This window comes from Squalius cephalus (genome assembly GCF_949319135.1).
Source record: "Squalius cephalus genome assembly, chromosome: 25".
NCBI classification, from domain to species: domain Eukaryota; kingdom Metazoa; phylum Chordata; class Actinopteri; order Cypriniformes; family Leuciscidae; genus Squalius; species Squalius cephalus.
The window spans coordinates 6697591-6722363 of record NC_137146.1 but is presented as its reverse complement, the minus strand read 5'-3'; the positions used below and the strand labels follow the sequence as shown (position 1 = coordinate 6722363).

The window sequence follows — 24773 nt, the reverse complement described above, 5'->3', positions numbered from 1 at the left end:
GAAAACTATTAATTTTGCTGCCTATTGATGCATTTCTGCCTCAGAGTAAAAAAATCGAAATGTAATTATTTTTTACAATTGTAGGAATTTTAAGAGAAAAATCGGGGGCAAAGTTGATCCGGAAAGCTTGCGCAATCACACAGCACAACTGGCACATGTTTCATCCATCCATAATTCAATCCATCCCTCTCTTTTCCTTTGCTCTCTCTCTGTGAGGTGTACAGGCAAATAAATAATTAAGATGACAGGCATGGTGGGCTAAAAAGGTTCATTAAGCTCTCTGAACATGGGAGACCGTTTGTCTAGTTGTCGAGGAACAAAAGCGTGTGGAAAACTGCTGTGTTTGTGTAGGTGTGTGTGTATTTGTCATTATCGCATTTGGCCCAGCCTCCTCTTTTTCTCTTTAGTCTCTCTCTCTCTCTCTCATTTTAAAATTTTTGTAAAGTTGTTCAAAGGTCTCTCTCTCTCTCTCTCTCTCTCTCTCTCTCAAAAAATACACACATTGTGTAGAGCCTAATAGTGTCATAGGCTAGTGATACAGACACAACTAAACATAAATGAACAAAAAAAAGTCTAAAGTGAATATTTATATTGTTTACACACAATATAAATATTCTCTTTTGATTCAGCTTATTGAGAAAATGAAGCCTAATTTTGTTTGCTTGTAAAATAAAGTCCATTAAGCACACTGTGTTTAAGAAAATGTATTAAGGGAGTATTACTTTACAATTTTAAATAATATGCAATTGTATTTGCATTACAGTTATAAGATACAGTTATATTTTAAATGCCTCTCTGAGCTGATATGCGATGGGAAAATGGAGAGGAGTGAGTTTGGAAAAGGCGGATTCGAACTCAAAAGCTAACGCTACCCGCCTTAGTCTCTGTTGTAAGCGGGATTTACTTTGTCATTTTGTCTGGCTCAATCAGGCAATGGTGGACGGAGTTAGTGTAAATAGCCTCTGCCAACAAGGTGGGCTATTTGCACTTGGTGTAAATACCCACTCCGACATTTTAATCTTAAAAATAAGCTTTATTTTCGTTAAGCAAAATACGAAATACAAAAAGAAATGCATGTGTCTTTTCTTTTTGAATTTTGTGTAAAATATGACTCATGCTCTTGAAAGGCTTTGTGAGATTCGCTCTTACACACATACATTCTCCTGTGTTCACTATATGAACTCCTAATGTTGTTATATTTAGAGGCAAACTGCCTCCCTTTCCAGCAAGTCAGAAAACCGGTGGATAAACCCAGTGAGAGCCCTACAGCAGTTGACCTCTCTGTAGAAACCAGGTTAAGTCTCATCTTCACGCTGTTCCCTCACTATCTCTGAACTCAACTCGCCTCTTACGCTTGTAAACAAACTGCGCTGAGGGACATTGATCTGATATGAAGAAATCTTACCTTTGAAAAACACAAATTTGCCCTTGCTGTTCTCATAGACGGCGTCAATCTTGGGTGGCAGACCCCTCCAGAAGACATTGATGAGCATGGGGTAGCCGGACATCACGACATTGTCCCTGACCCTCCAAAACCAGTGGTCCTTCAAAGAGGGAAGATGATTGAAAGAGAAAAAAGACACATTAGTTGCATGGCACGTTTCGGGGTTTACAGCTCCAGATGGATCCTATAAAGCTTTGCATGTTGTGTTTTTGGAGCGCAGAGTGGACAATACAAGGCTTTAGAGGTTTTCTAAGAGGCTTTGTCTTGTAAACACCAGCTATTCTGTCATTGTTTTTGAGGGCGGAAAAGTATATTTTATTAAATCAAACCCAAACAGGCATCGTCCTACATGGAATAGTTTTATTTGTGGCCTCCTGGCCTTCACCTACTGTGTGCGGCCACAGCTGCTCTCACTTCCAGCTTCGGAAAATCCCGTCACACATCTACAGCTTTGATGTCTCCAAAGCTTGTTTAAACGTTGGTGGCAAAACAGACAATACCTCCGTCATCACTGTAACAATCGTTGCCTCCTGGGAAGTTCCTATATACGAGTCCAGATATCAAAATAATGAGGGGACGTGCGTTCAAGTGAATAGAAATTGGGCAATTTCATATTTCTTTCTCTGTTGAACAGTTCCCATCAGATGCAGGAGGCTCTTTACTTTAGTCCTATAGTGAAGAGCAAATGATGCACATTAGGTGTGTAATTGAAGTTCATCTGTGTTTTATCACTAGCCACAGAGGATGATGGGAAATCAAGCCTGTCACCTCATAAACTGGATAAACAAGTAGCATATTCTGCCAGGCTTTATCTCTGTTCGCTCCAAACCTGTATGATTTTTTTGTTCTGATGAATATATAATATTTTAATATACTGTATATATATAATTTCAGAAATGAGAATGGGTCTCATATGTGTGTGTGTCATTTTAATTATTATAAATAAGACTATTTAGAATAATTAAAATTATATAGGCTATAACAGTAAATAGTTTAAATAAAAAATACTATAATACCTATAATTATATACACACACACACACACGTATATGTGTATATATACACACACACACACACACGTATATGTGTGTGTGTGTAAATAATTTACATAAAATATAATATTATCATACATTTTTCATATTGTTATATTATAAACTGGATAACCGAGTAGCATTTTCTGCCAGGCTTTTCATCTCTGTTCGTTTCAAAGCTCTATGAATTTTTTTTTTCTGTTGAACATAATTATGTGTAGTGTAGCGCAGCTGGAAGATGATATTGACCAACGTCACACGGATAGCAGCTTTTTATATGAGAATTTCTGAGATACTTTGCTGTATCTCTCAGAATACAATTTAACAGCAAGCTTGAGCATAACAAATGGTTCGAGAATGACACCTCCATTATTCTTCAAGCACAGATTTGCTTCTCCTGACTAATCTTTTTGCAGCAAATTGAAGCATGGCATTTGACCATCAGTCTCTCTAAAACTGAGCTCCTCTTTCATTTTCTCCTGCTGTAAGATGACACTTCTTCAGCCTGTGAATCATGCCTGGTCCTCGCTCATAGTAGTTTGTACAGAGATGTCATTCTTCAGATTTTGAACAAAAAACTAATATTCCTGCATAATATTCCTCTAATTGTCATTTACACACCGACCAAAGGATTGTATACTTGGTTATTAAATATTTTTATTGTTCGTCATTTCCAATCGCAAAAGTGTAAAAATATTATTTAATTTGTGTATTTATGGAGTGCTTGCTTTAAAATAGACCCAAACAAAGCAAGATGAAAAATATGGCTATTTTATTCTAAAATTGATAATATAATTTCCATCACTTAATGGTATTAAACGCAATACATCATTTGGGATGTGATGGAAATGATTTTGTGCTGGAAATGCATGACTTGTGGTGGATGAATAGCCTATATATAGTACTCTTTAAACTAGAGAGAGTGTGAAAAGTGTGTTTCTTTAATGATACTATGAATGTGTAATCAGTTTCTTTTCCATTATCTGACACTATACACGACTGCACAAACACTCTATGAGAACTGCCATCCGCCCACAGCAGTCAGCAGGAGTCTTTATGGAGCGAAAGTAGTATTCTGTGTCCTTGGAGAAAATACTGTAACTGCAAATGTATTGTACAGATAAATCTTAGTGGTGTTTACTAATCAGACATCACTGATGCTTTAGCTCGTAGTTTGGGTTGGTGATTTGGACAAACCCAAATTAAACTTTGGTGTGTAACTTGTCGCACACTGTTTGTGCTAAAGACTTGAATGATAGCTAGCAACGTGCTAACAGTGAATGGCTGCCCACTGCTCTGGATGTGTGTGTCCACGGTTTGCAGTGTGTGTGTGTGTTCTAACTTGGATGGGTTAAACACAGAGGCCTTCATTTCACTTCACATAAGCAACTGAAAACAGCATTGTGGCACAAAGTCACTTTTTTCTTTGCTTCTATATAAACTCCTACTTTTTCTCATCCTCCTCTTCTATCACAAAACCAGAGAAAGACAAACAAATCCAACTGGCACTATAATCACGGCAAGGCCCACACAGACAACAGTGACCTATGCCTCCCTGGAGGCACCACATTCATCTGTGTTTCATTATTGTTTGGCTACGAGAGAAGACACACTGTTGTGTGTGCGTTCACGCTGCATAGCTTCGGTATTAAAATGGACTCCGTCACACTAAATATTTATTGTCGGCATGAAACAGAAGTTGCGATAGCCTTTTCTTCCCTATTGTGACATATCTTAGTGAAACGGCTTCTCGAACAAGACAAAATGTTGGGCTGGACTTGATTTTGGCTGTTGGGAATTGATTGGATGGTTGTGGTTTGCTATTGGTCGATCTCATGTGAGTGACAGGTTGCCCCGCCCTCGCCCCAGTGAACACATCATCAGAGAAGAGATGACGTTATAGTGATTGAAGATTACGAGGCACATGAATTTAAAAAAAATGAGTGATGTGCACAGATAAATCATTTATAATATGAATTGTCATTTTTGATTTCATGGTGATTTTAATGGCCTTCTAGTTTCAGCCTTTCTTATTAATTAAGGGCTGCCCACATTATTTGCTAGTTACTTAATAACAATAACAATTCTAAATAGTAAATGTTAAAAAGTAAAACATTTTTGGCAGTTCTGTACAGTATATTGCATCTGTGAGACTTCGGCTTAAAATGAGGGGTTGCATGAATTTTGGAGCTTAAAAAATGGGTCACCGACCAAAAATGAATTCTGTTTTATTCTGTAAGAAAGAGTGCCTTATGTGACCCTCCGTACCTCATCTTTAGGAACAGTCACTCTCAGAGAGATCATTATCTGGTACAAGTTGGACTGTCTTCAATTTAAAATATCTTGAATTTATCTGTGTAACATGGAGGAGTGAAATGTTAAATATAATGTAGTACAGCGGTAGGATTGGAGAAATTGAAGCACACGCTGTTCAATTACTAGGATCCGAGGCTCAGAACTTCTTGTGAAAGCAGAATGGTTTAGTCTAGAGTCCTTCGCTATATAGAGCTGGAATTGGGGTTGAAGTTATGATATAAGTTTGATATATAAGTTTGAAACAATATGAGGGTCAAAAACTACAGCAATGACAGAATTTGCATTTTTGGATGAACGTTAATCAGACTTAAATCAGTGTAATATCTGATTCAAATTGTCTTTAATTGTTAATGGAATGATTAAGGAACCAGAATTGTTGGAGGCAGATCTTTAAATTTCCCTAGGGAAACCTATCAATGAAATTTTATTTGATTGATTTTTCAGGATGAAACTGTAAGTTACAAGAGCTCAGCATTAGGATGTGAATACGGATTGCACGCTCATGTGGCGCGTGAGGTTTAGCCTGTTCAGATGAAGCCCACCGTAACAACCAGCCAATACTGAACACTGGGCTGCGTGCAGGGAGATGGAGGGATGGGAGATGCATGGGAAAGATGAAAGCGCCACAAGCAGTGTGTTGCTGGGCAGGTTGAGAGCTCGCTGTTTCACAGTCTACAGATCCTTCACCGGACTGTGAAACTCTCCTCACAGGACTGGAGACTGGACGAGAGAGATCTGTCACCGGGCACAGGCTGAAACCGCATCAAACACCAGCGCTCAGGAGACGAGCAGTCAGTGGAGTGAGACAAACACAAACACACATACTTACAGAGAGAGAGAGAGAGAGAGAGAGTGGAGGAGGGAACTGACTGTTTATATTACTGGAGAAATGATAAAGAACAAAGTGTGCTTTTATTTACATTGGCAGAGATTGTACGTACAGGGTTTACAGACTTTAATTTTGACATTTAAAAAAGCTTATTCAATTTGTTTTTATTGTATATTTATAATAAATAAAATATATTATATATATATATATAAATATTATTATAGCTTATGAAATATTATATTTATATTGTATATTTATTATAAATCATTTTATATTACAAATATTTATCATGCATTATATAATATTTATTATTTAATATACATTTTTTATAGACTTTAGTGTACAGACTTTCACTTTGACATTTAAAAAAGCTTATTTTTAAGATTTAAGAAATAAAAGTTTATTAAATATTATATTTATATTGTATTTTTTTAATGAAATATTTTATGTATTTATTTATTCATATATTTATCATGCAATATATAACATTTATTATTTAATATATATTATTTGTATTGCATTATTTAAAAAGGTCAAACAAGCTAGATAATCCAATTGTCCTGTAGGTCAGGTCCTGTAGGTATTTATAGATTTGATTATATATATGATACCGATACTAAACACATTTAGTCTATTAAGATATTTAATCACCAAAATAATTCATTTGGATTTTCTCAGCAAATAAAGATGATTAATTAATCAGCGTATATATATTTTTTTATATATATAATTATATTAATTATATATTATTATATTGGCCTAGTAATTGTTTTCAAGTGGTTGGAAGAAATTATCTGGTATTAAACTTTCCCTGATGATTATGGATCTGTCAGTGTATTCCTACAGTTAAATATATTGTCTACCTCCTCATCTTTCAGCCAATCAGGTCTTCCGTCCACAACCGTGTGCCGCCAACGTGAGGAAGCTGACACAGATATTACAGTGGATACACCTCAGACTTTGAGCGTTTTACTGCACAGAAATATGTTTGTGTTATTGTCTAACCGCGATGATAGACTACTCCAGCGTGCGAGAGAGCGAGCGGCGGAGTGAGTAAGTGAGGAAATGTAACAGCATTCATGATAGATTTTGTTTTCCCAGAGGCGTCTGCTGTGGAACTGGGAGTGGATACCAAGTGACAAGATTAGAGCCCAACAAAAACCCTCTTCAAGTGGAATAAATTCACACGTCAGTTTGAGTTTGGCTATTCAGAAAAACAAGAAACTTTCTGTAAAGTCCTGACAAATGAATTCCATCTATTTTTAAACAGAGAAAAATACACACACAACAAAAACACTGGCTGTGTGTTAAGTGAGAGCACAGTACATCTTTGCTGTGGCCTTCAGAGACGCGCACAGATCAGAGAGCTACAACACAACTGTTGGGTTCGGTCTCTATTCATGTGCATCTCCTCAAGATCCGTTAGTGAGATGGGATGGCATGCTATACTTTCAGGGAGAATCAACATTTTCAAAAGAGTTCCCGTTATTAATCTGTTAAAGTTGTATCTTCTGCAAACCTCTTTTGGTGCCCCTGTGTGCAGTTAGTGGACATCAGTTCGTAACTTCTCTTGGTTTGTTCTGATTTCAGTTTATAGACTTTGACATTCATGGATTTTGGAGTCATCACCTTTCTGAAAGCCTACTGAGAACATGAGCTACAGGTAAAAAAATAAATTAAAAAATTGTTATAAATCTTATATTCTAAAAAAGATTTTACGTATATATTACGTATATATCTTTCATACAATATTTGTAAAACAGTAAAACATTATGTAAAAAATGTATGTATTTATTTACCATTCAAAAGTAAACTATTTTAATATAATCTATAATTTCCAGCATCATTGCTCCAGTCTTCAGTGTCACATGATCCTTCAGAAATCATTCTAATATGCTGATTTGCTGCTCAAGAAACATTTCTTATTATTATGAAGTTTCAAATCAGTTGTTCTGCTTACTTTATATTTTTGAAAACGTGATACTTTCTCATGATTCTTTAAAGAATAGAAAGTTCAAGAAAGTTAAATGTCTTTACTGTCACTTTTAATCAATTTAATGTATCCTTGCTGAATAAAAGTTTTAATTTCATTAAAAAAAAATCATGACAATGACATATGTGATAGTGATATGCAAATCTATACCAAATCTATAAATATTATTAATACTAATGTTTTGTCGATGTACTTCAATACTGATCCTAAAGAAAAACACTCAAGTAGCCTTCAGTTTCTATGGTTACTTTTGTACTCTGAATAACATGATTACGATATGTAATTGCATGACGTTATTCGAAAATGCTGTTCCCTACATCGTATGTAGAACTAAACAGTTTAGTGTATCTGCTTTCCATGAGCCTCCCTTTCGAGGTTCAAGCTTTCATTAGTAGGGTCAGAGCCTGATAATCCACACAGTGATTGCTAACGCTCAGCTCTTTTGATACACTGAACTATCACACTAGAGCTTTAAGGATTCATTGAAGGCAGCTCTCAGGTTCAGCGAGCAAAGAAAAGCTCATTGGCTCTGACTAATAGGTCACTTTCCTTCAGCACAAGCTCAAGAGAACAAAGAGAAAACACCCACACACTGAAACGTTTCCTGCGGCCGCCACGTGTGTGTGTGTGTGTTTGTCAGCGGAGGCTGCCAGCGCTCTAAACACAGTGTTGAAGCAGCAGTTATGAGACCATAAGCTTGAAATTAGCTCATTTCATATTGACATTAAGAATCTGTGTGTATGTTTGGAGTGTTTCAGACAGATACTGTATGTCTCATTCTTTCGCTTACCTTAAACACGAACATCTCCCTCCTGAGGATGGCAAGCGTGTTGAAGCCGCCGTCACAGATGTCTGGCTTAGCGTTGGGGTGCGCTGGTTTGTCGCCGGTCGGTATTCGGGGCGGACGCGTCTGCCTGTCGTTTTTGCGTGGATCTACGGGAGGGTGCGAGCGGACGGGTGGGATTGTGGGTAGAGGTCTCGTGGGCTGAGGAAGTTTATCTGGAGGTCCTGAAGAGAGAGAGAGAGATGAGGGTCATTAAACATCAATATTTTTGTTTTTAGTGATTATTTTTTGTCATAATTAAGGGTGTTTGTAGCCAAAAACCTCCTTATAAATGACACAATTTGGTCTCATACTAATAAGTATTTAGACTGTAAACTATATTAATGTGCCATGCTGCTTGTCATGGCTGCTAATGTACTATATTACTTGCCGGAATTATTACCAATAATACATTTAATGATTAATTGAATATTGTGTTTTATCATGATATGGTTTTATAAAAGTTTTAAAGGCTAAATGCCATGTGTACAAATACCCCTGACTCACTGAACACTGCTATTAGTTTATTTATCATATTCTGTTGTCGTTTTTATAAAGACATATAACAAATATTTAATAAATAATAAATAAATAATAAAATCTTTTAAATGTTTAATGAATAATAATAAATAATTACTTTGAAAAAAAAAATTATTATAAATGTTATATTTTAAAATAATTCATTTATTTTTTTATAATATATTTTATGCTTAATTATATTTTATTATTTGTATTCACTGTAAAAAAAAATGTCGGTTTAACTTAAAAAATTAAGTTACCTGGTTGCTTTAAAATTTTGAGTTTGTTGAAATTAAACATTTGAGTTAATATAATAAAGGAGATTTAATAATAAATAGAATAGGTTTAATAAATAAAAAACTGAAATTTGACAAGATAAAAGTTGTGATGATAAATCATGAAAATATTTTTTTGTGTGTGTGTTGTTATATATATTACAATTATTTCATCAAACAATATATTTCATTAGCCCAGCTTTAGTTCAGTTTATGGTTAGCATGTTATTATAAAAACATCACTATTTTGGATACACTATTTTTACAACACTGAATGGCCATCCAACAATTGTTTTTAACATTAAAAATAAGATTTAAAAAGATTAGATTTTAATTAATGTCTAAAATATATTTATATTGTATTATTAAATAATAAATTTATTATTATTTAAATCTAAATAAATATAAATATTTTATATTTTTTGTGTATATTTTTTCACATATTTATCATGCATTGTATAATATATAACATTTATTATTGAATATATGTGTATTTTTTATTGTATGCATTATTTTAAAAATAAAGGCAAAATAAATTAGATAATATAGTTGACAGAATAATTGGTTTTATAATATTAATCTGGAGTGTTGGTGTAATAATGTGCTCTCGCATCAGTTATAGTCCTCGATTATCTGTGGACTCATTATCACAGCTGACCCGCGCTGAAGAGTTCAAGCTGTTAGCACAGTGAACGGCAGATTTTTGGAAGAGCCAACAGAACGCTAAGAGCCGACGGATCGAGAGGTCAAGAAATCCTCTGTGAGAATGAAAGGATAGGTGATTAAATGGAGAAAATAATGAATGATTTTAAGTATGAATCAGGCAGGAGGGCGGCCTGACAGGATTACCCCTCTGGAGATACGAACGACCCACAGGACCACAGAGAGGAGTGACTGTCTGAAATCAAATCTCCTGAAATAGAGCGAGGATTACAGCCCTTCATGTTACATAACACAGGGCGGACGACACAGACAGATATAGAGAGAGAGATCTGCTCTGGTGAGAGAGAGAGATTGAGGGAACATGGTTGTGAATGTGTGCGTGATACATAAGATGTGCGAGTATCTCCACCCTCTCCGGTCTCTCCCTGTGTCGGAGGGAGGAAAGAGGAAGACCGAAGGGACGGATGTTGAATGGGATTCAGGAAAGAGTTATTCTGGATAGGTGTGGAAGAACAGAGGGAAATATAAGGCACTAGATTTTACATTTTATGATGAAAGTGTGTCTTGCTGGTTTGGAATGACATGAGGGTGAGTAAATGATGACAGAATTTTAATTTTGAGGGTGAACTGTCCCTTTAAGGCTACATGCAACCCATCCAACAACTTTAGTCACCTCAAAATCTGCAAAACACCTCTTATATATTTTTTTTATAAAATGTAAAAATGTAGTTCATTTATATTCTCTCCACAGAAAAAAAAAGGTAAAACCAGATAGATGAATCAAAACCATAGAGAAAGACGACATCTTGGTCACATTATGGGCAAAACACCACTTAAGTTTTTTCATAAAATGTAAAAATGTAGTTCATTTATGCTCTCTCCACAGGAAAAGAGGAAAAAACCAGTGCGATATAGCCAGATGAATCAAAAACCTACAGCATCAATTAAACGGATATGTCACAGCTGGAAAGATGAATGTGTATTTAAATTGGGTCATTTATGTAGTAGAAATGTGAAATTATTTTAGAAGTTGGTGCCTTCTAGACTGAGAAAAGCCAGGAAATGTATTTTTGGCTCATGTGGATGAAAGACAACAACTCCCAGAATGCACTTGCTTCGCTGCCCTACAAGGCCACTCCCAAGCCACGCCTACCGGTTACAGAGGGCAGTATCGGAAGAAATGATACAACTAGGCTTCTAGTTGACTCGAAACTGAAAAGACGCCGTTTTATCGTGAGATCCCCCTATGGGCGGGTTGAAAACATGCAGAACGAGCTCCTACAACTGGCTGTAGTCTCTAGCCTCTGGCCAAAAAAGCCTCTGATGACGCAAAATGACGATTTTTCAGACACACAATACAGAAATCTCTCGTCTCAGGGGGACATGAGGGAGGGAAGCACGGTCATTCGAAAATACTACTGAAATCGAATAATTCCCTACTATATTCCAAATAACAGTCCCCAGATGACCTACTACTTCCACCGAGATTCTTAAGTGTGCATACGATGGACACTTCACTATCCCATGAGGCCAGAGGGGAGAATTTATGAATGGCAGTGAACGACACAACTGACACTGGTAGGTCACATGACAGTGACAACATGGCGGCATACATGGCATACATTTTTAACGGTCGCAAAGTAAATTCTAATTCAAATTTAGTACCTACTCAGTACGCGATTTTGGACACAGCAACAAACGGCTCTCATGAGTTGTCGACTCAAATGACTCTCATGAGTTGTCGACTCAAACGACTCTCATGAGTTGTCGACTCAAACGACTCTCATGAGTTGTTGACTCAAATGACTCTCATGAGTTGTTGACTCAAACGACTCTCATGAGTCAACATTTTGTGGTCTGATTCACAAATGAACGACTTTTATGTGCCATTTGGATGTTGGATGGGATTCAGGAAAGTGGATCTGATTTGAGCTACACACTGAGGTTTAATATTTAGTGCGTGTTTGTTGAGAAAAGGAATGTTGTGAATTTAGTGTGATCTGTGTGAATGTTACCGTAGATCTTCTGGATTCCCTGCAGATCGTCGTGTGGCAGTCGGAAGTTCTCTGTGTCCATGTACTGGTAGAAGGGGGCCATGATGGCAGTGGGGTCGTTGGAGTGCTCCAGGCCTAACGCATGTCCCAGCTCATGTACTGCCACCAGGAAGAGGTCGTTCCCTATACACACAAAATAAATACATAAAACCAGTCCAATTACTGTAAAATTGATGGAATAACTTTCAGATAAAAGAACTGCATCTTTAAAACTGCTGTTAAAACTCTCTGATGTCACTTGTTAGAGTTGCTAACATCGATAAAGTCTGATCCCTGAATCAGTGACTATGAATCAGTGACTATAATATCAGTAAACCAAAAACATATATCAAGATATCAAGATGGCCCGATTCCCAAACAAATGACTCGATTAATTTGAAGAGGGAAAAAAACACAGCACAAATGGTTTAGTTTGATTTGTGAACAAACGACTCATTTTCATTTTAGTGAAACATATAGTGCTACCATTGCAATCTGATTCCCAAATCATTGAATCAAAACAAACAAATTACTTTTACGAGCTGACTGTTTTTTAGTGAGTCAAATACAGTGTTACCATTGTAGTCCAATTCCCAAATATACAACTCTTACAAGTTATTTCTTTTTTAGTGAATAAAAATGAACAAATGCTCTTGTAAGCATTTTTTTTTTTTTTTTGTGAATCAAAATGACCAAGTGATTCTCAAGAGCTGGTTCTTTGGATAAAAGCCCCTGCTAAATGAATAAATGCAAATGTTATTTTTTTTAGTAAATGAAAGCAAACAAATTACTCTTATGAGCCGGTTCTTTTTTATTGAATTAAAACAAACTAATGACTCTTTTCGAGCCTTTTCTTTTTTATGAATCTACAACATTCAGCAACCTGGCTGATATGTAAAAAACACTTTTCAGGTCCCAATCAACTTCACTTTAAAGTAAACAGTATTGGAAATTGTTTTAAAGGTGCAGTATGCAATTTCTGAGAATCGTTGTTGAACACTATTGATATTTGAAATCAACCCAAACAAACACACCCCTCTCGTCATTGCTCCGCCCCCAAAATGCACGAACACGCAATGCAATGGATGTCTCTTTATCATAGCAGAAGCGAAGCAAAATAGTGCTTCGCACAAAATAGAGTGAAGATGACAAACGAAAAACAATGAAGCACAAAAAAATTAACATACAGTACTCAAGAGTATACAAGCAAGAGTTTGTTGTTAGTCACCAGCATAACAGCAGCTCCAGACAAACAATGACACTCATAACCAGTGTTACTCATGTATGGAACAGAAACAACGCAACCTCAGCGTCCGTTTTCAGGCCTTCTTCCCGCTCAGGTCTCTCCAGTGCTGGAAAGCTTTTCTAATATTAACACGGGTCCTAAAGCTCTTGCCTGATCATTACCCTTCTTTTTCCAGTGATATTCCTCTGAGCTTTTCTCTTTTGTAATATCTCTCAGCCATCTCTCTTTCTAGACTTTCTTCAAATCTCCCTTTTGCTCACTCTCTCTACTCCCCTATTATGAGTGGACACGCCCACTAATGCTGATTGGCTACAAGTTTGTTGTGTGTAAAAGTCACTTACTACACCTTTAAGCAGTAATAATGAGGATCGAATTATTAATATATAACACATATTGAATCATGAGAAGTGTATACGTTCTAAAAGAAAGAAAATGCCACTAAATTCACAGCAAAGTCTGTATGTGTCAGAGCACATAATGATATGTCAAAATCAAAGCTGCAGTCTGTATGTGTGCGTGTGGTTGTTTGTGTGCGTAAATTGTTATCCAACTCTTTCCACTCCGGAATAACTCATCCAGAGTAACCACAGCTACTGCAGGGAATCATTACAGTATGAACGCTGTCACTACACACCCTCACATCAAACATCCACGCTGAGCATCTTCCCTCTGTGCACAAATGGAAAACCCCACCCTGCTCGCCCCAAGATGCTTTGGAAGTGGGACTTTACGCCACAGGCCAGAAAACAGTCCAAACACCAAAGCAAGGCAGATGTTATCCGATGGAAAACGAGAACAGCACACCCATGATGGCCACATCATCTGTCAATCCTTTCTCTTCTCCTTCAGTTCTGACTCGCTGTCTTTTATCTGCTGACACAAATGAATATGACACATTTTTATTCAGTCAACTTGTGTTTTATTTAAACTGCTTGGCGCGGGAGACGCAGATCAAATGATGCATTTTGCATTCCTGGATATTTCGGTCTATTTCAGCGCACGGAACGTTGCCCCGGAGAATTCGGCGGCATCAAAGCCGATGGCTGCAAAACACTCCAAAATACACAGTTGACCAAATGCTACCGAGCGAACAAAACACACGAGACCAGTTACATTTCTGTTATCAGAGGAAAATATTAGTTTGGTAGGATTTTAGAAGGAAACAAACTGTTCAAAGATAACACAGAAGAGTTATTAAGAATTTATGAGTAACGGGATGGTGGGTGTGCAAGAATGTAATCGAGAGAGACTTTGTAGTATGATAAAAATTGGGCCGCACTGAAACTGAACTGTCTGAAATTAGAGCGATCAGTTTTTCAAAACTTTGTGACTTCAAAACTTCACTGTTTATGCTACGGACGTAATTGGCATTTCAGATCTTAGACTTTTAAGAAGAAATTTGAGCCATCTAAAGACTTGGGTGAGCTCTTTTCTAATAAATAAATAAATCTGTCCTATGGGTTTTGAATGACATGAAGGTGAGTAAAATGATGATTGTCCCTTTAAGGCAGAGTGTATCCACACAGCAACCACATAGCAACATGCTAACAACCACTCAAATGCTAACAACCTCCTGGGCCAGCCCAAAACTGTCAAAACATGACTGGATTAAACATAATAATTTTTCACAAAATGTTTAAATTTAGTTTATTTATGCTCTCTCCACAGGGATAAAAGGTAAAACCTGGATCGAGAAATGTAGCAAATTCATAGTGCAAGACCGGTATATTTGTTAAGAGTTCATTTGAGAATCAAAAGCACACAGCATGGCGAGTGTAGTTTGATTTTTTGTACAAATTACTCTTATCAGCCAATTTGTTTTAATGACTCAAAAAGAGTGTGAACAGTGTAGTTTGTATTCACAAATGTACAACTTTTACGAGCATTTTATGTGTGTGTAAATCAGACCGAACAAATGACTCTCGTTAGCAGTTTTTTGTGAATAAAAATTGACAAATGATTCTTATGAGCCAGCTCTCAGAACAGCAACCAGCTATATTTTTCTCATAAAATATAAAAATGTGGTTTATTTATGCTCACGCCACAGAAAAATAGGGAGGTGGGGATGGGAAACAGTGTAAGACAGAGATATGAATCAAAAACATAGCAAGACCAGTATAATTCCTGAACAAATGACAAATGACGGTCAATTTGTGAATCAAAAACACACATCAAGGCCAGTGTAGTTTGATTTGTGACTAAATTACTCTTATGAGCTGGTTTGTTTTATTGAATCAGAAACAAAATCAGAAAGTGCAATCATTGTAGTTTGATTCACAAATGAATAAACAAATATCTCAAAATGAACAAATGATTCTTATGAGCCAGTTCTTTTCAGTGAATCAAAACAAACAAATACCCTATAAACGTAACTGTGATCCACAAAAGAAACAAAGTCCTATGAGTTTTGGATGACATGAGGTTGAATAAATGATGACAGAATTTTAATATTTGGGTGAACTGTCCCTTTAAGGCAGGGTGTAACCACATAGCAAGGCCCTGTCCCAAATGGAACCCCAAGTCCTCACGGTTTTCCTCAGAGTCTACAATTTTGTGACGTAATGCCACTTTGACTAGTATGCTGTGGAGCTCGCTTTAGTGCGGGCTCTGCAAAAGTAGGTATTGAGGGCACTCGCAAGCACACTTAGGAAGCCTAAAATGACAAATGGGACACCCTACTGACTTGCAGACAACAAGCATGTGGTCCACAGGACTGCAAAAGCACATGAAGTCTGCTTTTTACATAAAATATAAAAATGTATTTGAATTTTTGCTCCCTCTACAGAGAGAAGGATAAACCAGTGGGGGGTAGATCTGGTTATGTGTGGAGTGGAGTGAAGTGTGCGTGTCATACAGTATCAGCCGACTCGAGCTCAGGCTCAGTTCTCCCAAGATGCTCCTGCTGAAGTTCAATCAGGAACAGCTGTGTTTGAACCATCACATATCTTATGTAAGACCAGAGACCCTGATTAATTAGCAGGCAGCTGAAAGGCAAGTTCACTCATCAAAAAGAGAAGAAAAGCAAAGTGATGGGAAACAAAAACGGGAAACGAACATGACATTTTAATACCATGGTAATGCATGGTAACATGGTAATACTACAGAACATTGATATATACCATGGTACTGAATGATTACCCTATTTATTTGCCATGTTATTTGCATGGTTCTTCAAAGAATAATATGGTTTTACCATGGTAAATGTCCAAAAAGCATGGCAATACCATGGTAATACCATGGTGTATATATATATATATATATATATATATATATATATATGTGTGTGTGTGTGTGTGTGTGTGTGTGTGTGTGTGTGTGTGTGTGTTACTGAATAATTGCCATATTTGTATACCGTGGTATTTGAATAATGATGGTTTTTGGTAATGAATAATTTAGTTTTACCATGGTAAAATAAGCATCATGTCACTTTGATATGCAGTATACCATACTACTGACTGATTAGCATTCATATTTAACAACAGTGGTATTTATATGGTACTCTAATTTACTTAAAAGAACATGTTATTACAATGGTAAATGTCCAATAAAACATGGTAATACCACAGAACATTGATATATACCATGGTACTGAATGAGTTCCATATTAATATACCATGTTACTCTAAGGTACTGCAAAAGTACTTGAAATAATACTATGATTTTACCACAGTAAACCCTTCAAAAATGACCAAGGTACAATCCTATTATTTTTTTATTATTATTTACCATAGTAGGACCATGGACCTTAAAGGTACCTTGGAAAATCATATAAATACCATGGTACATTAATTTATATACCATGGTACAGTATGTTTCAAAGTACCATAGTATTACCATCTCTGTACCATAGTACTGCCATAGTACATTTTTCTAAGGGAGTGAACAAAAAAAACATGGCATTATAATAGTATGATGTCCATGGTAGCACCATGGTACACTTCTGTGTGGAACAGAGACACAACAATTGGTTCATGTACATGTATCCCATCATGCAAAAGGGAATTAGTAAAATGTTTCTAATCTTTTCTCTTTGCATCTCACCTTCTTTCTAATGTCAGTTTCGCTTGTTGCGAAATGAGCGATGCCTTTTTAAGCCGCATGATGAGCTTCCTACACACAGACACACACACACACAGACACGCGGCTCCAGAGACCTGGGCTCTGATTACAGATGATGGATCCATCCGCTTAATTCCAAACACGAGATGGGAAATGTCGAAGTGGATCATCCCACACCTCTGAATGACTGACAAGCCTTTCTGCCACATTCACTGCCAGGAAATTATTTTAATAACAGCGAACGGCTTGATGAACTTTCAGGGATTCATTAGCCTTCAAAGGATATGACATCACTCAGCGTTTCTCAGGGGAACGGAGAGCAATTCAGTAAGGCAAGATGTGTGCGAACGTGTGGATGTTTGTGACATTGAGGCACCGGGCGTCTTTTAAATGAAAAGCTAAACACGCACACAAAGACATCAGTCAGGATACCCTTGGGGCACGTTACACCCTTTTTATATCCCATACGGATTTCCTCTCTGCTGGGGGACAAACGTCCTGTTCAACTAAAGACAGAAAGCACAGGTAATAGAGAGCAAAAACTCTTTTTCATTAATCTACCATTTGCTATACCGACTTCCTCTTTATAATCTTAAATCTGTTTCTGCTACAGTACTGACCCACACTTACAGCGTTGTCAACAGGATTTCAGAGAAAACAGTAAATGCCCAAGGCCTAACTGGTCTCTTTGGGAGAAATTCCTTTCCCCTCTTTTAAAGTGAACCATGTTTGATTTTCCCCAACGATTTCTTTCTTCTGAGTGCGCAAAGAGCTTCTGGGTAGTATCTATTATAACGTCACGGTCACAAGGAGATCATAAACAAAACTGTGTGAAACAGCACTACGCATTTGAGAGAATCAAAAAGTTTGTTTGATTTGTGAACAACCGACTCTTGAGTGAAACGTATAGACTGCATCCGAAATACTTTAGTTTTGTACTCAGTGATTTGATGCTAATCTACTCTGTTGCTTTACACCCTGCTAACACAAGTCATTACACCCTGCTAGCAAACCCTACAAATACACAAGTCTAATGCTCTTCTCTGCTAACCCAATCCATTACGGTTTGCTAGCAAACCCTCGCTTAACAATGCTAACGCACCTCACAAACAGACCCTTGCTGATTCATACTCAATAAACAGACACAGCTAAGAACACCATGCTAACAGATCATTACAGTAAAAACAGTAGGCCTTAGCGGTTAGCATCAACACAGGTCATAAAGCACACAGTTGAACTGCAAATCAGAAGAATCCATTCTGAAATAATAATTATGGATGACAAACATTTTTAGTCTTCATTTCAACATGCGTGGTGATTAAAAACATGGGACAGTTGAGAACAAGAGGGCTTTTGTTAGAAAGAGGGAGACGAAGAGAACGCTGAGTACTCAGATTCCTAGCGCTCTTTTGTTAGCCGTGGCTGATTCCAGGAGAGATCAGGTTCAGGTTCATTCTTGGGTGTGAAGAAATGAGCCGGTGCCCATGAACAGATGAAGCATTGTGGAAAGAACAGCTGCCCGGCCATCTTTCTCTCTGTCCAAAACCCCCTCTCTTCCTCTTGTTCGGTTCTCACGTCTAGACTAGACCTACGGCCTTTACTTTGGCTCTACCGCCGCTTTTCCTGTTTCAAATTCAGATCTTCATCCTTACTAATATATATGCTGACCTTGAACACAAACCATCTCAAAAACGCAGTACTGTTGTAGAATATTTAGAGTTTGCTCATGGTTAAGGATTTTTAAAACTTCTAACTAGAACTTCAGTCGATTAGTCGCTGTGTGATCAAAATAAAACAGAAAACGCTATATGGCTTAGCATGATTATCAAACCGCAAAGGCTGCGGTTAAATAAATAAATACATGCACGATTTGCACGGAAAACTAAGGCAGCTGACTCTTGGCAATGACTTTGCAGGCAGCGTTTGCGCACGAAAGTACCTCATGAAACTGATTTCGGACAGACTTCTGAGGCAGCGTAACGGTTTAACGATCTAAAGCTAAATAGAGAGAGCTTCGGTGATAACTAAGCGAATATTTAATATCAAAAGTGAAAACGCTGGCCAAAAAAGTACATTTACACCCAAACTGATAACAAACAGCACATTTCAGGCGCCGTGTTTATTTTTTAGCTCAACTGTCACGGAATGGAACGCACAGGATTGTGGGATATCAAAAGAATCGAAGGATATATCAATGCTGCCATCAAAAATCGATCAGATGAAGGAATCTCATGAGACAAGAAGCTAACATTGAATTTGGATGTGCCTTGATGCCTTCCCTCCTTGGAAGGCCACCTCCGAAGGAAGCATTTTTAAGCTTTCGGACGGAGCCAATGTCTTTTACACATGAGCAGCTCATGATCGAGTGTTTTGAGTTTCTCAGAGCGGCTCGATTCATAGTGAAGTTTACTCTACACAAATTCAATTTCTACATCTGGTCTAAGTTTGGGTCGCTTATAGAGCTGGTAAGTCCCGCCCATCCGTAAAACCCCAAGTGGACCTCTAGGTTGAAAAATCGTCAATGCAAGTGAATGGGAGAAAATAATTATTTTCTGATCCCGTTTGAATTGTGCCATGAATGTGAACATATGTTGTCTGTGAATTTTGTATATAATTTTTCATGTTACGAGTTTGACAGTATATTGTACGATTCTTTGGCTAGCAGTTGTGGAAAAGACATAACGAGAGAAAGACTGCATGTCGCCTATGTGACGTCACCCCATTACACATTTTCCCTCCACTTGTCAAATCACGGTGCTAATGCTGCGATAATCTATGGAGACAGATCGAGATGCCTGTGTGTTTTGTACCCAAATGTCACCATTCAAACCGAATCGGCTGTTCTTTCTTCAGATTCCCGTCTGATGTAGCGAGGAGTTGTAGTCCACAAAGTGCTCTCACACAAAGTCTAACCATATCAAACTTCTACCAGCTAAATTGTAGCATTCTTTACACGAAAAATTATATAAAAAATTCACAGACAACATATGTTCACATTCATGGCAAAATTCAAACGGGACCAGAAAATAATTATTTTCTCCCATTCACTTGCATTGACGATTTTTCAACCTAGAGGTCCAGTGGGGTTAGCGGAGGGGGCGGGACTTACCAGCTCTATAATGTGCATTTGGGACCACAACATGTGTTCCTGTGTTTTTTAACAAAATTTTAAAACGATTTAATGAAAATGCAAAAAATAAGACAGCCATAAATATTAGTATTGCGTTTTTTATATTGTGCTGCAAAATAAAAATACTATTATTATATTATGTTTTAAATACCATTTTTTATTTTGCAGTATATTACAATAGTTTTGTTTAATATTATTTAGTAATAATAATATATTTTTTAAATTATTATTACTATTAGTATAGTTCATAAACAATCACAACATTTTGGCCAAATTGTGCAGCACTACAAACATTCACAGCAATCTTTGTTTTTCTTTTAAATCACAATTTGTATCATAAAAAAATTTAATTAGATTACATTCCCCCCCAAATCATCCCCCCCCCCCCCAAATCATGGAAACATTAAAGTTTGGTGCGCAACTCATTAAACTTTTTTGTGCTGAGAACCAACATGAATGTGACCTCAAAACATGCAGCTTGCTAAGTACAGGTGTGCAATAGTTACAATACTTTTGTAAGCGATCAGATGTCCGATTTTAAACTATATTAGACTATTAGACTCTATTTATTTTATTTTTTTGTGTGTGTCAATCTACATATAGCAGTATTTCCAATACAGCTTAATGAGAATCCACATTTATGAGCTCACTTTTACACTAAATTCACTATAAAACTGCTTTATAAGAAGGAAGACAGTATCTAAGGCAGTATCTTAAAGACTCCTTGACTTTAGCAAGCTAACAAGGCATGAATTAAAACAGGCTGGTACTGAATCCAGAGGAAGTGGCCTTGAGACAGACACACGCAAGAGTGAGGAGAGATTAAGGACAGTTTTTAAACACTCGCACGTCAGGTTATCAAAGCCTCACTCACAATGCTGTGTGAGACAAATTTTGAATGAGAAGAGAGGGAAAAAGTGAGAGATGGAGAGAGAGAGAGAGGCAGGCTGTGCCGGCGGAAGGTGCTGCTGTTACCCACATGGAATGCTAATGCTCCAGTCGGTGGGTGAGAGCCTATTTTGAGAGCAGGCCTGGTGTGTAGCAGCGTGAGTCGCTCTCCTTACACACACAGGATATGGATCACATACAGTACAACGCAGTGTCTGCAGGCCATTCAAATCACATATTGGTTATTCATAAATGCTAATTCTGCCATATACTGTATTATATTAAGTGTGTCCCGTGTACACAGTCTCTTTAACTGCAATCTATGATTTTTTTTGAGTAAACAATGACATCACAGACTGGTCACATGACAGATGCTGCATTCACAATGTCAGAAATTCCATAGTTACGAGGTTCCAATTGGTAAAAACATTTGTTTTTGCTGAACTATACTAACGCGCCGACTTCTTTGTCATGTTTCTATCGTTTTAAGTATAGTCAATATTGCACTATTCTTCAACATTTTTAGAAGTGAATTCATGTGATTACGTTTTGATGTCTTCGAGAACAAAGCCGCGCATACATCTGTTTTGCCGTTGTAAGAGTTGCCATAGAAATGAATAATTTCTGAGTCTGAGGATGCGAACAGAGTCTCAGAGTTGTCATCCCATAATTACAGTAATTCTGACACAACATGAATGCAGGAATGATTTCAACAAGACAACATAAAACCGCGTTTACATTTAACTTCTATAATGTGTTGAATCTATCAGGTTTCGATTGGACTGTGAATCTTCTGCAATAACTTGTTGATTTTATTTTTGACTGCTGCCAATCTGTTGATTACAGTATGTTGATGCTGTCTATGTTTATCTTATTTGGAAAAAAAAGAAAAGAAAAATATAATATACACAACCATTGACAATTTTGGTGGCTGGTAAGATTTTTTTTTTTTATGTTTTTAAGCGCTCATGCTCACCAAAGCTGCATTTATTTGATCAAAAATATATTGTGAAATATTATTACAACGTAAAATAACTTTTTATTTTAATATATTTTAAAATAATAATTTATTCAAAGCTGATTTTTTCAGTATCATTATACAGTCTTCATCTATCTATCTATCTATCTATCTATCTATCCATCCATCCATCCATCCATCCATCCATCCATCCATCCATCCATCCATCTATCTATCTATCTATCTATCTATTATTTAGGGTTTTCTTATGCTACTGACAGGTCAATTTTGAAAATATGTAACTTTGCACATCTGTAATCAATATTCACACATACACACACCTTTCTCTATGTTGATAGCCAACTGCACCATGTGGACATGCAATATATAAACAATATATTATATTTCTCTTCCTCTGCGCATTTATTGTATCATCCACACTTATCTGGCCAGTTATTCTCTTCCAACAGAGCTTGCTCTTTGCACAGCTTTCCAGATGTTCAGTTCCTCCCTCCTCTTCCTCCAACATCATCACACTGCTCTACCACGAGCTCCGACTCCTGCCTGCTCTTGCATTTGACTAAATGTGTTCATCAGAAATGTAGGTGAAATTCTTGAATTATTTAAGCATGTCTCCTGATTCAGGAAACATTCAGGGCATTCCTCACTCTCGATTGTTTTTCCTACACACAGACACCGTCTCACCCTGATTTGGGTGAGGGAGAGAAAATATCACTCTGGAATTTTAATTTCCTGCATGAATGCAACCACATGAATGTTCCATATTTTCCACTGTAGCCGATGTTATCGCATCAACTTAAGAGTGCGGGAAACTTCAGAATCCGTCGGAATCCGTGTTCGGCTGTGTGGACTTCTCCCCGGGGACATTTTGGTGAAAAACAAAACATTTGCTGCTTATCTTTTCAAGAGTATAATGGTGCCTGTATGGGCAGCTGGAAATATTGTAGGTTTTCTTGTTACATACTGGCTGATTTGAATTAGATGTTAGATATAAAACTACCGGTACTGTCTGTAAAAATATGGCACAATGTACTGTGCTGATATGAAGGAATTTTCTGTATTGATTTTTCACAGGTATTTTACAATATTTTGAATTATGCACTTTATTTTGTTGTGTTTTAGGGTTGACGGGAATGTCCGTAAACTTAACGGAAAAGGTACTCGTAATTTTTTATTATTTTTACAGATTCTTTTCTTACAATAGATTTCTGCCAAACTTAATGCCATCGACTAAAAAAATACAAAATGTTTTATTTAATTAACATGTTATGGTATATTAATAAATTCATGTTTTAAATTGCAATAATTTTTTTAAATATTTGAAATTATGAAAATTATAAATACAGTCGAATTAAATATTTTTTTTCAGGTTTATACATCTAACATTAATAGTGTTGTCTAACAACAAGATATGCTTTCAACTTAAATTTAACAATATGTTGTCTTTATAATGCCACACTTAACATTTCATTTATATTATATTAATATTAGAAAGCTATCAATATTTTTACTCACGCAGTGTGAAAAGAGATGCTTTTATATTTTAGGAAGAGGATCTCTTCATTAAATCATAATCCCATCATTATATTTGAGTGTCCCTGGCATTAAAAAGTTTGAAAACTACTGAGCTCGACTTAAAATATAAGCAATAATAATAGTGACACTTGACTCTTTGAATGGTTGTCAATGGAGAAAGATGCTTTATGTCCGCATTATGTAGTTGTGGCATCTACTAGCAGGCTAATGGGACCATGCTAGCCAATCAAACCTTGGCATGCTGATTTGAACCTCCAACCTTTTGGTTACCACCCCAGATCTTCAACCACTGCACTACGACACCCATAAGGGCAGAATCTACACAGCTTCATCAGTTCACAGTTTTGGTGCTAAACTGGCTGCAGTTGTACAAGTAAACAAATGGTTTTATTGCTCCATTCTGTGCATTTCATCTTAATCTTCACAGACAATCTCTCTTTCTCTCAGCCTAGAATAAGAACAGGAGATTGTTCCTGCTGTGCGGTCTAACTGCTCTCCCTCTCACACACACACACACACACACACACACACACACACACACACACACACACACAAAGTTCGTAATGTTCCTTGTGTCTGCTTCTGAAACCAAGCAAAGCGATAAAATTGAAAGAGAAGGTACGAATTTGAAAATAGCGACCGCACACGGGTGAAATTCGCATTTTTCTGTGTAGTTTGTCCCCCTAACCCAGACTAAACATCTTGTGAGCTGTGTCCCCTTATTATACTCCCAAAATCCCCATCACTTGCTACTTTTACACACTGGCTGACCTACTTACAGCCGAACTCTCTGACAAGACAGTGGAGAGGTAGAGAGGATGTCCACAAGCAGAGAGTGGAAGTGTCGGCCTCTGAGAGCTGTAGTCCCTCACTGCACGTCAACAAAAACAAACACAACAATCGTGCCCGGCAACAGGCAGGGGATTGATTTGACAGAGGCACACTTTGACCATGTGCTTTGTGGGTGTATGCAAGTAGGCCTATTATAAAGATAGATGGCAAAAATGGCA

At 37.0% G+C, this 24773-nt stretch overlaps 1 protein-coding gene across 2 annotated transcripts in view; it reads right to left on the bottom strand.

The window, feature by feature from the left end:
* mmp16a (matrix metallopeptidase 16a (membrane-inserted)) overlaps nt 1-24773 on the bottom strand; it is a 63502-nt gene that overhangs the window by 5976 nt on the left and 32753 nt on the right. For both annotated transcript variants that reach the window (XM_079862384.1, XM_079862385.1), the window contains 3 exons: nt 11908-12069; nt 8403-8620; nt 1406-1544 (listed from right to left, as the gene is read on the bottom strand). In XM_079862384.1, the coding sequence (XP_079718510.1) occupies nt 1406-1544; nt 8403-8620; nt 11908-12069 (519 nt within the window). The remainder of the gene's footprint in view (nt 1-1405; nt 1545-8402; nt 8621-11907; nt 12070-24773) is intronic.